Consider the following 15,857-nt stretch of genomic DNA (forward strand, 5'->3'; position numbering starts at 1 on the left):
TTTTTTCATAGTTATTTAAAGTTTTTCGATGTTTAGATATTTTTCTTCGGTGAAGCACGAGTTTCTTTTCGTGGTCCCTGATCAATCTGAAAATTAAGAACAAAAATTCAGGAGGGAATACTGGTGTTCATCAATAGCAAACTAAAGCCCATAGTCAAATGCAGTCTGTTGCCCTTTTCTGTCACAACCATTCCTTGAAATCCTGCTTTGACATTGCAACAGAGTAAGTAACGCCAAGAGAAATGACATGGCCCACAAAACCTACTAATTTCTCTACAAAAAGGCCTTGCCAACTCCTGGTCGTGACCGTGCACAGCCGTGCAGCTCCATCACCCTGTTTCAGCCATGCATGGCGGCGCACGCCTGTAATCCCAGCAGTCGGCAGGGAGGATCACCCCGAGTTTGAGGCCAGGCTGGGCCATAGTGAATTCAAGGCCAGCCTGAACTAACCTACCTCAAAAAAACAAAGTGCACATAAACACGCGCGCGCGCGCGCACACACACACACACAGCCTGTCTCATGGGGAACAACGAACAGCAGTACCAAGGACAAATGTTGTAGCCACCACCCAATAAAGGTTTTAAAATTTGAAAGCCAACTTGTTACAGGTCATTTCACATAAACTACTATACCACAGCCATTTGAAAATGCTTCAATTTTAAAAATGCTAGTCTATTACAGGGTAATAGGTAAAATTTCCTTTAATTCCTTTATAGGTCTTCCTCTCTAAATCAGGCTAGAAACAGTGAAACACAGAAGGCAAACTCACTTTACACAGTTGGAACTCCAGTGGCACTGTTCACCGCTTTCTGGGCAGCCTCTTTAGCTTGGTGGGCTTGTAGTACAGCTACGGCTTCATCAACCTAAGAAACCCAGTAAAGTAACTGAAAATAGTTTCTGATTGATAAAAAATTCCCACGAAGACACATTTTTATCCCCAGATGAAAACAGAACATTGTTTTAAGCAGCAGGAATTTAAAGAGCACGGATATTAGAGGTCGACCGATAGGCTCTGAGCAGGTTCTACCATGTACCAGCAGTGGGGCCCTGGGCCGGTTACTCGGCTCTCTGCTTCAGCTACCTCATTTTGGGGCAAAAAGCACCACGTGCTACAAAGGCTCAAAATTAAAGCTTATAACCGGTAAGACTAATTTGTATGAGGCACTAGACATTCTGTAGAACTACTTATAGAAAACAATGGGAGGCAAAATAGACAATCAGACAAATGATAAATTTTAAAATTACCTTAGAACGGAGAGACTCTGGAGACTCAAGCATGTGAAGAAGTTCTGAATTATCAATCTCCAACAACATGCCAGTGATTTTACCAGCAAGAGTGGGGTGCATGGCTTGAATAAGCGGAAATAGCCGTTCACCTAGAATTCAAAAACATTCAAATCCTCCTTTAGTCCAGAATGAAGGCACTTGCCACACTGCATTTGAATTAAGGAGCCTTACTTGTGTACAGCATAATATATGGTAGCCCATTACTACCATTTCATTATGTCTTTCATGGGAGAAAGCAAGATGTACCACAAAAGTTTCTAGCACTACTCATTTATTAAATTACTATTAAATTATTAAATCTGTACTCAGAGTAAGTCAAACTCTCATTTCAATTCATTCAAATTCTTCCTAAAACAGTTGCCAGCACTTGGAAAGCTGGGTCAGCAGGATCGCCACAAGGTCAAGGCCAGCCTGAACCACATAGCAAGATTTTTGTCTCAGGAGAGACCTAGGCCATCTTAACTACTGCCAACAAGTAATTACTAGCTTTACACTGCCCTAATTTTAATTTCTATCAGTGGTGGCAAACCTATGGCACATGTTTTTCTTTTTAAACAGGATGTTAATGTAGCGTTTTTTTCTAAACTCAAACCTCAATATTCAGGGTGAACTACAAGCGTTTTTATTGCACTTTGCAATATATAAATGGGTTTTAGGTGGCACTTAAGTCTCTGAAATGATTCACTAAGGTCACTGCCGCACTCCACTGTGCCAGCTGTCACTTTTAGATGCAGAGTAAATGACCTTTGCATTTTTTGCTCTCTGCACCTGAAAAAGTCAGGCAGACACTTACCCAACATTTGCTTTTGCTCTTGAGGGGGGGCAGATGCCAACATGGAAGCAGTCAAAGGTTCTTGACCTTGTACATGAACGGCAGGCTAGATAGAAGGCAGAAAAACTCAGAAGGAATAGCACATACAAGCAGTCATCAACATAATCACCAAATGCTAAGATCCACACGCTGCATACACATGATTAGGGGCTGGGTAGTTTAAGGAAGTGAGCCAGCTAGGCATAGCAGCACACACCTGCAATTCCAGCACTTAACAAAAGCTGAGGCAGCATAATCAAGGTCAGTCTGGGCTACATTGTGAGCTCAAAACTCACCTGAACTGCAAGACCCTCTCTCTCTCTCTCTCAAAAAAAAAAAAGAAAGAAAGAAAGAAAAGAAAAAGAAAACCCCAAAACTAGGAGGCTAAGGCAGAAGACACAGTATTCTTTGAGATCACATTCTACTGTCACCACATTGGGCTGGGCTAACATCTAACATCCATACACACTTAACTTTCCTGCACTTCTTCCTAACATGCTGTGACTCGAAACACACAATTCAAGATGGCAGTTCTTAGTATAGGCCGTAGAACACTTTACACACGGCCATCTATCACCAACACGCTCCGCGCAGCGTACATGCTCACCCACCAAGCACCGTCATTTTCACAGAGAAGCTGTCATTCACTCACCTGCTGCATGGTAACCTGTGGCTGTGCACTGAGATGCTGCTGAGGATTGCGGACTCCTGCAGCATACTTATACTGGGGCACAGTGCAGACAGCAGGAGTGGCTGCAGCGGCAGCGGCTGCAGGACGTGGACCCATTGTCTGTGTTGATGTGTTTGCTGAAAAAGAAAAATCATTTTTATTTTTATCTTTTGCTGTTTCAAACTGGGAACCCATTTTTCTACAGGGGATTAAGCTACTCACCCACACGCTGTGCTGACATGACTCGCGGAACCTGTGAGGAAGCTGGTCTCATAGTGCTAAACGGCGGTCGAGGCGCGGCTGGGCGGATAGCACCGGGCATGTTCTGGAATGCTGCAGAGAGGACGGGAGCCCAGTGAGCTGGCCAACAAGAGCAATGCTGCGCTCTAGGAGCTGAGGCTCACACAAAGGCTCCAAGGGACCATGCATACACTTTCTGAAGCCAGGGTCCAGCTTTGCAGTTTCTCACTCATCAAATCAGTTATCAGTAAATAAAAGCACAAATTCACATAATAGTATTATTAGCATGCAAAAATCTCAAGCACTCCTGCAACACCAGCCCTGTTCCACAGGACAAGGCTTAAAATTAAAAAGCCTGATGGGCATGGTAACTCCAACACTCGGGAGGAAGAGGCAGGAACAGCCCTGCACATCTGAGGTTCAAGGCTAGCCTGGGACGGTGAGTTTAAGACCTGTCAACCACACAGTAAAACCTTGTCACTATTTTTAAAAAGCCTGAAAGCTCTGGTGCTCATGAGTTTTTTTGAGATGGGGTCTTGCTGTGCAGTTCAGACTGGCCTCTAACACAGCAGTCCTGCGTCAGCAAGAACTGGGACTACAGACGAGTGTGCCACCACACCCGACACACTGAACTTTTACAACTACTTAGTATTCAAACACGAAGAATTGAATCCATTCCCAAAGCCAACAAACATGTTAATAGCTCACTAAGACAGGAATGTTAAAACACTAGTTTCTATTTAAAATCAAACTTGAGGCAAACGTCTATAGCCAAAAATTTTGAAAACTAATCACTAATATATCACTGAAACAGAACAGCCAATTTATCTCACGCAGATTTTTAATCCAATTCCCAATCTTAATTAAAAAAAAAAAAAAACTGAAAGGCTTACGATGAGGTCTGGCACCCTGAGCAGTCCAGCGAGGACTTGGTCTTAGTTGAGCAATTTGGCTAGGAGGGTAGTATGCAGCACGGTTCTGAGTCTGCCAAGGAGCAAGCAGGCGAGTTTATCAGCTTTAGGAAATGCAAACAATGTAACTAGCATAAGCTCCCCAGCCCCCCCAGGCACCCCACTCCTAAGCACTTTCTCATTCAATCCTCAGTCCCACCCAGGCTGTGTGGCCCTCTTCTCCCTGAAACCCACCTGGGGGATAGCTGCCATGAAGTAACCCGACGGAGGTGCTGGCTGGTAGGGGTTGATTACAGGGTTGGGCACGGCTCGGACGCTTGCCATCCTCTGCATGTACTGGTTAGTGAGGTGAGCCTGGCGCTCTTCTTTGCGCTGAGCTAAAGCTACATATAGTGGCTTGGTGGCCACAATTCTACCATTCATTTCTGTAACTGCTTTAGTGGCTTCTTCTGGGGAGGAGAAACATACAAAACCAAATCCTTTGCTTCGACCACCCTCCATCATAACCTATTAAAAGAAAACAATTACGTTCATACAATGGGAAAATGAGGCACTGAAACAAGATCACCATTTAGCTAGCTATAGTCAATGGAATCAAGTAACGAACCCTGTAATCATCCCTTGGCTTTTTTTTTTTTAATTTTATTTATTATTTATTTATTTATTTATTTATTTATTTATTTATTTGTGTGTGTGTGTGTGTGTGTGTGTGGCCAGCTCAGCCCACCACGGGGCGGGGCTGGCTGGCATGTGGTGCTGGGGGATTGAACCGCGATCCCTGTGCTCTGCAAAGCTTGCTCTAAGTAGGTGCTTTAGACCACTGAGCCATCTCACCAGCCCATCCCTTGGCTTTATTACTTCTTCCTCAGACCCCCAATATTGAGAGCAAGCTATACATATGTATTATCTTAGGCAAGCAGTGAGCTGGGAGAAGTAAGGCCGAAGCACATGGCAACTTCTCAAAACCTTATGCTACTAAACCACAGATTTCTAGCGTTATTATTTGTGATAACATGGGACAACTACAGAATAAAAGACAGATGTGTCCCCTAAATCAACACAAAGACAACTAACCCAATAAACATCATGCAAAGAAAAAGCAAAATTAGGGAACATGTGAAAGTACACCATTAAAAAAAAAATACTGTTTTGCATTCAACTGACAAATCAGCTAAGACCACAGAAACTTGTTCATCCATTTTTTAGTTTGGTTGTTTCAATTTTAAATACACACGGTATTACCACTATCAATTGCAATTCTAGAAATGCAGAAGAATGTTCACTAGAGCAATGATTCTAACAGTAGAGGTATGGGAAGCAACCCAAACGTCTATCACTCTACTGCGCACGTAGAGCACATGAGCACTTGGCCATTAACAAAAAGGGAGAGAATACCTGAAATGAGTAATTATTTGTATCTACTATCAAGTAAAAAGGCCAAGCAAGTCAGGCCAGTCTCCTCCAAGCAAATTCCTGCCCACCCCTTGACTTTCCTTCAAATGAGAATCCACCAAAGATTATAAAAAGTTGTCCTTTTTTTTTTTCAAAAAAGACGCTACAATCAACATAAACTGATGTACAATATTCAACTTTCCAGAAACTGTATGGAACAGAGAGACTCATGAATATTCTAAGTATTCTTAGAAAAGCCAAGTGAAACACAATGATGCCACAGTACTTGCAATCTGCATTCACCCACTTTGGGCCGGGGATGTAGCTCAGTGGCACAGAGGTGCGAGGAAAAGCAGAGTACCAACATGAGACCACATTAAATTCATCTCTGTGTATTCTTCCCCGCCCCGGGCACATCTGTTACTGCACAAAATCTTGCACAGAGGTTTTTAAACCATGGGACAGCAGACAAAAACCTTAGCCCTGAGGTTCTTCTGTCAATATTTAAGAATTTGGACTAAAATACTATTACTGTTTCTTGATCTGAATTCAAGATTTCTCTTGAATGTCTTCTCTGGCTTTACTGGCTGGGGGAGGGTTTGAGATTTCACTATCCAAAACGAATCTATATAAGTAGAGAAATCATTACAATTCCCCAATAATTATCTTCTAAAATTAGTACAGTAACTACTACGGCCTAGTCCATACTGTGTGATGATAAACCACTATGCACCCTTAGGAAAATGTTTGGAACATCTGCAAAAGTAAGCCATTAGGCTATAACATACACTTCAAATATTAAACTAAGTTTTAGAAATAGTGGTTTTCATTTCTAGAAAATTATTTGATGGCTTACAAAATAAGCAAACATTTCACATACATGGATTTGTCCCCAAATCTTAAACAAAAAATCACATCCTTTTACCTTTGCACTAGTGATTGTACCAAATGGAGAAAACTCTTTCCGGAGACGTTCATCATCAATACCATCATCAAGATTTTTCACATAAAGGTTAACACCCTAGAAAGAATTAAAGGAAACTATAAGAAAAGGGGGAAAAAAACAAAACAAGCCACCCACATGGATGGTGCCCAAGCACCCCGCTGTAACTTTATCCTGTCCCTGTGTCTTCTCTCGCACCCTGAATCTCCACTCAGTTACCTAGCAGTAACTGAACGGAAAAGTAAAACAGGTTTCTTCATCCCTGTCTTATTTTGCTTCCTCAAATAAAACTGAACCTGGTATCTGGTGATCCTGTCTTGCTTCATCTGTTCAAATTTGCGCTTAAGTTCCGTCTGGCGTTCCACTTTTTTCTGAGCTCGACCAACATAAATTTGTTTTCCATTGAGCTCCTTTCCATTCATCTCATCCACAGCCTTAAAGGAAAAAAAAATTAATGAACAACGTATAAAAGCTTATTTCCATAACAATAAAGACAATTTATTAAATTACGAAAAGTTAAAAGTAAATCCATGCTTCCATGACCTAGTAAGTCTAGGAGTAATAATATAGGTTCTCAGCCTATGATAAACCAATGTATAAAACATAAGCCAGGGATGGTGGCACATTCCTGTTAATCCAGCACTCAGGAGGCTGAAGCAGGTGGACCGCAGTCCTGAAGTTTGAAGAAAGCGTGGGCTACACAGCAAGTTCAAGGCCAGCCTGGACTATACAGTGAAACCCTATCTCACAAAATGAAAATAATTGAAATCACAGGGAAATGTAAAATAGCCATCAGCACACACATACATTTCAACACAAGGGGCCAGGGACTTAGCTGAGTGTGGTGGCACAGTGCTTGCCTGGCAGGCTAGAGGTTCTGAGTTTCGCTCTCAGTCTGCCCATCCACCTATGCCCCCCACTACCACCAAATTTAGCACAAGTGCAATACACACTATTTTATATTGTCTTACGGCAGACTACACAACTACAGCACTACATATAATTATATTTAAGTCTTACTTTCTGTGCATCTTCATGCCTTTCAAAGCTCACAAATCCAAATCCTTTGGATTTTCCACTTTCATCAGTCATAACTTTCACACTTAAGGCAGGTCCTAAAAATTTGGAATAATTAAAAGATATTTCATACACATAGTTCATACAATTTCACATCAACATACAAAAGCAAAAGCATGGAGGGGTAAAAGTGGGATAAAATGACTCTAAGGCCCAAACAATTCTCCAAGCCTTCTACACTCCAGACACTAGTCTCTTCAAATGCCTTTTATACTAATGAAACAATGACTTCATATTTCTCTAAGTGACCAAAAGATTCTCCCTTGCATTCTAAGGTACATATAATTTATCCAACTCCCAAAGTACCACTCTTAGTTTTAGTTCAGAGCTGTGGGTCTTCTTTTAAGCTAACAATTTGATGTTTTTTTGATCCCAGAAGAATCCTTTCCCATGCAACAGGAACAGAGGAACAGAGTGAACCCAGCAGAAGAGGAGCTATGTCTCTACAGCCACGTGTTCCCCTCACCCCTTCAAGTGGAAGACACACTGAGGTGGGTGGTATCTCTGGCAAGTAGGTCTGCTGAAAAAGGTTAAAGGACACATCTGACTAGAGAATTTGGAGGATGCAGAGGCACAGGTACACTTGCTTTCAAAATGCTTCTAAGGCCATACATACTTCTTTCTTCCTTTTTTTTTTTGCTTAGCACAGGGTATATAGGTTCTCACTGCATAGATCAGATTCATAGTGATCCTCCTGTTCACAGCTTCCCAAGTGCCCGGATTACAGTCTCAATCGCTGTCTGGGTGCGCCCCCTGGGATTGAACTCCTGGGCCCCTGCATGTGCCTAAGCAGGCACTTTAATCCTCTGAGCTACTTAGCCGACCCATCAAATTTCTTAGATGTGAAACAAAATGTATCTGACCCTTCCATGTAACGGCAGTCCACTCACATAGCATTATTCATTTGAGATAATGAACAAAATCCAAGACCTTCTGATTTTAAGATTTAGAAGCAAGACAGATGAAACATGAAAGGCCATAGACACTTTGGGGTAAAATGGGACACTGGACATCTTGATGCTTTTTTTTTTTTTTTTTTTTTTTTGCGGACCCGGGGATTGAACTCAGGCCCTTGGGCTTGCCAGGGAAGCACTTATTCTACTGAGCCATTTACCCAGCCCCATCTTAATGCTCTTGACTTCGGACAAAATGACTTCTCAAAGGAAGGTATAACACAACATGCTACCTTGGCAGTAAGAAGAAACTGCATATTATTTGAAGTACTAAAAACAAACCACTTCCACTTTAACAAAAGAAAATCAAAAAAGCAAGGCCAACTTTATCATCTGCAAATGTACACAAAAAAATTCATTTTCTGATCTTTCTCTACTAAAGGCTGTTCATTATTTCATTAAATTCAAGATCAATCAAATTACTTTGAAAACCAAGAAAAAAATAGTGTAAGATCTCACGGATTTAGACCATCCCATGGAGTTATCACTGGAAAACCTGTGTGAGTCACTGCTGTAAGTGACTCAATCATGATGCTTGTGGGAGCTGGCCAAGTATCCTAAAGCTGCCAGGCTGCCCTCTGAAGTACAGACTGCATCCCACTGCAAGTGCAGGGCCACACAAACGCCTGATGAGATGGGCGCTGGATGTGTATTAAGTCCACCACCTGATGTGGCAAGCCTTTTAAAATGTATTATTTCTCTGTGTGTGGTGGGGGCGTCACCAAGGACCAAAACCAGGGCCTCAAGCATGGTAGGCCAGCATTCCACACCTTGGGCTGCAAATTTATTTTAATTCAGGCACACCCTACTGTGCTGAACCAACGCTACTCACCTTTCATCTAAACTAGACAGAACTGTCCTTACTCTGTGGCATGGTAGAATGGCCTGTAGCTTGACAACTAACTTCAAGTATTTTTTTTTAATACATTCTAAGTCTCATCTCATTCTTTCATTAGCAAGTATAATTAGGCACTGAGCAATTACTCAGAACTTTTGAGTATAAAAATTTAATTCAGACACATTACCAAACTTGCCAAAGAGATCCTTAAGGCGCTCATCATCCATGTCTTCTCCAAAATTCTTGATGTAAACATTGGTGAATTCTTTTGCCCTAGCTCCAAGTTCTGCTTCTCGTTCTTTACGAGACTTAAATCGTCCAACAAATCTAATAAAATATGTAAGGACTATAACATTAGGTTCTACTTTTACATAGTTCAAATTAAACCTGAATATTTTAATGTACTTTTCTTTTTCCTGTCTAACCCAAGTTTCAAGAGGATCATTCCTATCAACACAAATTAACTGTACATGTCAATGAAAAGACCTAAATAAAAGCTTTAAGTGTTTCTTGCGCTTCATTTGCTATCCTTCAAACAAAGTTTAACTTTCTAATAAAAAGTCAGAAGTTGTATGCTGTGACATGTAATGGCCTGGCCTAACTTTTGAGACATTATTAATAGCATGACTTGAAAAATTCCTAGATACTAAAGCAGCGCATATGTCATGGAACACAGGAATAGATGGCCTAACGAAAGGGGAAACAATCTCCCCTGATCTCACTCAAATTGTGACTGGCTTTTCCTTCTCTAGTTTAAAGGGTCTGTCTGTATAAAGGATCTTAAGATAATTTAGTCAAGACTACTTTGTAAAATGTTTTAGCATTATATATCCCAAACCAACAATGAATCAGATTGGACATTCTTTTACATTTTTCCTCTGAAGTGCTGCTTACAAGCACTGTAGTTTTGAGCACATGCCCTGTACTCGAAAACACTGGAAATGTGTGTGTACATTTTACTAGATGAGCACCCCTGATATGACAATTTTTGACCTGGTGATCACATTGGGCTCAGTTTCACACTGTGGCCCTTAGATTTTTTGGTTTAGGCTCACTTGACCTGTAGTAATGAAATGATGAATTATCAATCTCATTTTAAAGATCAGCTATTTCTCAGAGCAAGAGTCCATAAATAATTTTCATTAATGAGGGTCTGCTGGCTTTCTTAGACTTGTAAGGTTCTTCATCCATTACACAATCTTTCCATAATCATGCATTTGACAGTCCACCTCATAAGCACAATCCAAAATGCATTCATCATCGTAGTTTACACAGTAACAACCCTGAGGTTACTTAAAATACAACCTTATAGCTGAATTCACCCAGATTAAGATTCATTATTTCCTATATCATAAAACTTGTCCTTAAACTGCTATAAAAATAGCCTTGCAGGGGAAAAAGAGAAAAGGGGGTGCCAAAGGCCTGTAATTCCAACACTTAGGAGGCTGAGGCTGGAGGATCACTGTGTTGAGGATAGTCTTGGCTACACAAGCAGGTTCAAAAGGCCAGCCTGTGAGGCGAGACCCTGTCTCAAAAAAAGAAAAACAAAAACCAAAGCCTTTTAGACAGGTTATCAATCCAGTTCAAGCTGACAGCTTGTCCACAGGGTCTCACTATGTGTATCGCACTCCTAGTGATTCTCCCGTTTTCAGCCTCCCAAATGCTGAGATCACAGGCATGTGTCACCATGTCCAGTCTCAATCACAGCTCGGAACCCCCACCCCCACCCCACCCCCGCATGGGGCAGGCACGGCAAGCCTGGGGATCAACCTGTGTCTGCCTAAGCAGGCACTTTAATCCACTGAGCTACCTGGCCAGCCCAAAGTTAGCAGCTTTTACTTATAATTACACTACAGATTAATATCAGAAAGTTCTGATTTACTGTTTATGTGACCAAAAGAACATTTGGAACTCAGCTCACTGGTATGTAGATCCACTATCAGAACAAGCTACAAACTCAATTTAAGCCTCAGTCTCAACTGTAAAATGGGCTAACTTTAACTTAATCAGCACAAAAGGCACCTGGATTCCTGGTTCTTCAACAATGAATTTAGTTGAAAATCTTTATATCCCTGCTCACCTATCTTCTGTTTCTTTATGGGGGGGCTGCATGTTGACCAATTATATATATTATGGTAAATCTGCTATTTGCATGGCACACCAAATGTGGAGAAAATACAATTATAAAGCCTATTTGGTTTTAATGGTCCATTTTCACTGTAGCCGTTTTTGCTATTAAAAACACAAATGTGTAACTTACTAAATTCACAAGTCTTGTACTATTAAAAGGTTCTGAAATACCAACTCAATATTTCTACTTACACTTTGCGATCATTTAGAAGCATCCCATTCATTTTTTCAATAGCTCTTTCAGCGGCTTCCTGGGTCTCAAAATGTACAAATCCATAGCCCTTGGAACCATTTTCATCACAAACCACCTAGGGAAAAACATATACCCATTTGTCATTACTTGCTATTGATTTAACGTTTTCCAGCGTTTGGAGACAACGTTAGCTACAGAACCTCAGGAACTAGACTTGGGAAATGAAGACAGCCACTGAGCAGCATGTGCTATTTTTAAGGCCCACACTACAAGTACAGAAATACTGTAAATATTCACTCGTCACATTTTTGCTTACCTTACATGAAAGTATGTTGCCAAAAGCAGAAAATGTATCATACAGTGCTTTATTATCAATGGATTTGTCCAGATTTTTAATGAATATGTTGCCTACTCCACTTTTGCGAAGTGATGGATCACGCTGAGACCACATGATGCGAACTGGCTTGCCCTTTATAACATCAAAGTTCATGGTGTCCAAAGCACGCTCCGCTGCAAGGAAACGTTCAGAGTGAGCATAGTGGTCCCTCACTCACCGCGGAGGTTAAGGTCCAGACAACTCCAGGATAAGTGAAATCAGCGAAGCAGCAACCTATTTTTTAATGTATATGTTATGGCTTTATAAACTCTTCCTACCCTCTTTTATAAGACTTTCCCACACTTTAAAACACACTTCTGACTTTTTTTGTGTGTGTAGAACTGGGGATTAAACTCAGGCCCTTGCACTTGCCAGGGAAGCACTTATTCCACTGAGCCATCTCCCTAGCCCCACACTTCTAATGTTCTTAACCATTTTCTAAACTTGTAAGCCTAGGTAATTTTAACATATGTATACTGTACAGTATGGCAGAATCCCACAATACAGTGAAAAGTCCACCATACACGCATTATTCTTTGCAAACCCATGCAGCAGTGAGCCCTTGGAAATCAAACCTTGAAACAGGAAACAGCAAGGGACTACTGCATGGCTTTAAGATTTTTACTCATATGACCACTTAAAATTACAATCAGGGGCTGGAGAGATAGCTCAGTAGAATAAGCGCTTGCCTGGCAAGTGCAGGGTCCTGAGTTCAATCCCTGGTTGCACCAAAAAAAAAAAAAAAAAAATCAGCTAGATGGGTGTGGTGACACAAGCCTATAATCCCAGCATTCAGGAGGCTGAGGCAGGAGGATCATCATGAGCTCCAGACCAGCCTGAGTTACACAGAGAGATGCTCTAAAACAACACCCCAAGATATAACAGCTATGGTGGGTGGAGTGGAGAGGCACATGGTCTCAGTGCCTCTTAAACTAAGATTGCTAGAGTCAGGCATGGTGGTACACACCAGTAATCTCAGCACGTGGGAGGCCGAGGCAGGATGATCACTGCCAAGCTAAGGCAATACTGGGCTCCTAAGTTCAAGGTCAGTTTGGACTAGTAGATACTGCCTCAAACTTACCCCAAAAGTTTCCTGAACATTTCAAGTACCAAATGGGTGTCTACATTTAGTTTGTATAATGCACCAAGATAAATTATCAACATCTCAAAATATAAAAAGAAATGTAATATTGCTAATAATTGACATATTTCTGAAACACTGCATCAACTGCCATTAAATTTAAGAACATCTCTTTTTGCTCTTCAACATGAACCCATGATTCTTTTAAATCTACTTAACAATGTAAGACTAAGCAGCTGGGCTTAGTGGCCCATTCAGCACTGGGGAGAGGGAGGCAGGATTTCTGGGAATTTGGGACCAGGCTTGGCTACAAAGTAAGCTCAAGGCCAGCATAAGCTGCATGGTGCAACCCTGTCTCAAAAAGACAAAATAAATAAATTCCTATTTACCAAAATTCTGCTAATCTTATTGCTCACCATTACAAATATCACACAGAATAAGAATAGTCCATTCTCAAAAACAGCCCATCAACAAAACTTTCTGAATCACTGAGGGGATTTTCATGGCAAGAAGTCTATAGAAGACATGAATGTCTTATGATAGTTGCATAATAATCACGGATGTTTGAAACAATCCACAATATTCAAAATCCATTTTTCATGCTTTCTTGACACACAACACTAACTTTTATCTTAGATGACTGGTTTACTTCAATTATGATTTTCAAGTTGTATCTAGATTGTGTTGGAAATTGTCCATAATCTGCCCTACAAGTACTTGCAGTCTACCAAGACTGAATCATATGTATCTGTACCATTACAGAAACACTAAAATGGATACCCTAAATAGTAAAAAAAAGACCTTTCATTAAGACCAGTGAGCAAATTTTAAGTCCTGAACTAACTTTCAGGCCAACCTAACTGTAAAGTTACCAACCACACAAACTGTCCAGCCACTTCTTTCTATAAATGAAAGTTCCAGTTTCTAGAAAATAGAATCAGCTGTCGGCTCACTACCAATTCACCACACCTACTCAGTTCCCCCGTTTTTTTTTTTTTTTTTTTAAGCTGACTTTGCTCAGGCTTCTTTTGAATGAGTCACCTCTCCCTATCAAATACTGGCCACTTTCACAAACTATTCTACAAATCATTGCAGTGGCAAATTTTAAAAAGTAATTTTAAAAAAGAAAACCTGAAAATCTATTCTGAAAGACGGCAGACTGTACATACAGAAGGTAAATTAATAAAAGATAAAAATGCTATCATATTTTCAGCAGCTACTGCTCTGGTCTACTAGTATAATTTGAAAGTATATACTGTACTGTAACCATGGAAACCTAAAGTTCAACTTTTCAAATTCCGAATTGTTTTTCTGAATTTAAAAATATTAAACTCAAGACCAGAACTTTCAAGTTATTACAGTATCTAAAAATTCATTCTCCTTTTCCCTTCCTACTTTTGAAGATTACTTGCCCCCAACTGATACACTTGCCCAGAGCTGAAAACTGTTAAAGGTGACTGCTTACAAAGCAAAAAGCAGCAAACCTACAGGTACAGCACAGTTTTACAACTTTGGCTCTGTGTCATTCAATATTCTGCTCATTCAAAATCCTGATAGCAACTGTGCCTGGTACAAAACTCATCATTAACCATGAACTAAGTGAATGAGTAAGTCTATCACACTTTTTAAGACTTTTCTACTAAAATAAAACTGAATCTCTCAAATTTTAGACTATTTGTTACACATCCAAGCAGCCAGAAGAAAAATTGGGCCACACAATTGAGGGAATCTGTCTGCTTGACGGCAACTGATTGGGTTACTAAAATAAAATCCTTCTAACTCATCAGGCCATATACCTTAACAGTCAAATTTTTTTGTGAACTGTAATTTCACATAAAAACACAAGCTCAACTTAATCTGCTATTTTGTGTTCTACCTCCCGAGATCCTGATATTCTAGAATACTTCTGTAAGTAGGAGAAATATGATTTACTTGAACGCTACAGGTAAAGGTAATGGTCTAATTAGCTTAGATTAATGTTTAACGAATATCAGTCAATATATTAAGAATTTCCTCAAAACCACAGAAGTTGTTTCAGAACAAAACATATGTTCAACAAATCACCGATACTATGAAACTCAAGTCAAATTTCACTACAATGATCTAAGGTGTCTGAGAAAACCGGTCTCCAAAGGGGTCTGCCTCTCCTCTCCACGTCCCTCTTCCCATCATTCTGCTGCAAACGCAAGAGAAATGCTTAGTCTACAGGAAAACCCCTAAGTACATGCCTCGGTGGTAATTTCCATTTCTAGGTCCATCAGCCACTAACACGTTAAAAAGTCTGCATTCTCACTGCCGAGGAACACTACTCCACGACCCCCACTAACTTTATCTAAGGCCTGGTGGCTCTGCCAGCCGGCTCCAGCTCAGGGCCAGCCACAGGAACAGGCCTTGGGCCTGCGAGGTTACAGGGTTCAACACGTGTCTTGCGAGGCCCGGATCTCACTTCCTCCCAGGCCGGGACCCCGCCAGAGCCCGCCAGGGGAGCGTGCACCTCCCAACCGGGGAGGAGGCTCGGCCTTGGGCTCGAGCACCTGCTCCTTCTGGCGGGAGCGTAGTTCAAGGAGCCAGCCTCACCCACCCTCCCAGAGCGTCATCACCCTGAAGTTTGAGAGCAGCTGAGGACGAGAAAATGGTTGCAAAGGAGGAAGTGGCCCGGCAGGCTAGGGGCGTGCGTTGCCGGCTGCGCTGGTCCCCAGGGCAGGTTGGTGTGGCTCCCGGGGCCCCGCCGGGAGTCCCAGCGCCTGAGCGTGTCCCCGCCGGCCCAGGGGCTGACACACCGCCCGCCCCCTCCCCGGGCCCGCTGGCCTAGCCGCCCGCGGCTCATGGCCGCCTGCCCGCCGCCCGCCGGCCCGGAGCTCACCGTCTGCCGGCTGCTGGAAGTTCACGTACGCATAGCCCAAGGAGCGGCGGGTGATCATGTCCCTGCAGACCCGGATGGAGAGGATGGGCCC

At 41.7% G+C, this 15,857-nt stretch overlaps 1 protein-coding gene across 1 annotated transcript in view; it reads right to left on the bottom strand.

Annotated features, from left to right (window-relative positions):
* Positions 1–15,857, bottom strand: part of Pabpc1 (poly(A) binding protein cytoplasmic 1) — a 17,321-nt gene continuing 1,464 nt past the window's right edge. Inside the window, exons 2-16 of the mRNA XM_004640072.2 lie at positions 15,767–15,857; positions 11,763–11,956; positions 11,446–11,561; positions 9,311–9,450; positions 7,276–7,370; positions 6,552–6,689; positions 6,238–6,333; positions 4,155–4,427; positions 3,903–3,993; positions 2,992–3,102; positions 2,752–2,906; positions 2,082–2,166; positions 1,247–1,377; positions 771–864; positions 1–86 (exon numbers count right to left, since the gene is read on the bottom strand). Coding sequence (XP_004640129.2) covers positions 772–864; positions 1,247–1,377; positions 2,082–2,166; positions 2,752–2,906; positions 2,992–3,102; positions 3,903–3,993; positions 4,155–4,427; positions 6,238–6,333; positions 6,552–6,689; positions 7,276–7,370; positions 9,311–9,450; positions 11,446–11,561; positions 11,763–11,956; positions 15,767–15,857 — 1,809 coding nt within the window. The 3' untranslated portion in view covers positions 1–86; position 771. The remainder of the gene's footprint in view (positions 87–770; positions 865–1,246; positions 1,378–2,081; positions 2,167–2,751; positions 2,907–2,991; positions 3,103–3,902; positions 3,994–4,154; positions 4,428–6,237; positions 6,334–6,551; positions 6,690–7,275; positions 7,371–9,310; positions 9,451–11,445; positions 11,562–11,762; positions 11,957–15,766) is intronic.

Source organism: Octodon degus, unplaced genomic scaffold (assembly GCF_000260255.1).
Source record: "Octodon degus isolate 3935 unplaced genomic scaffold, OctDeg1.0 scaffold00118, whole genome shotgun sequence".
Taxonomy (NCBI): Eukaryota; Metazoa; Chordata; class Mammalia; order Rodentia; family Octodontidae; genus Octodon; species Octodon degus.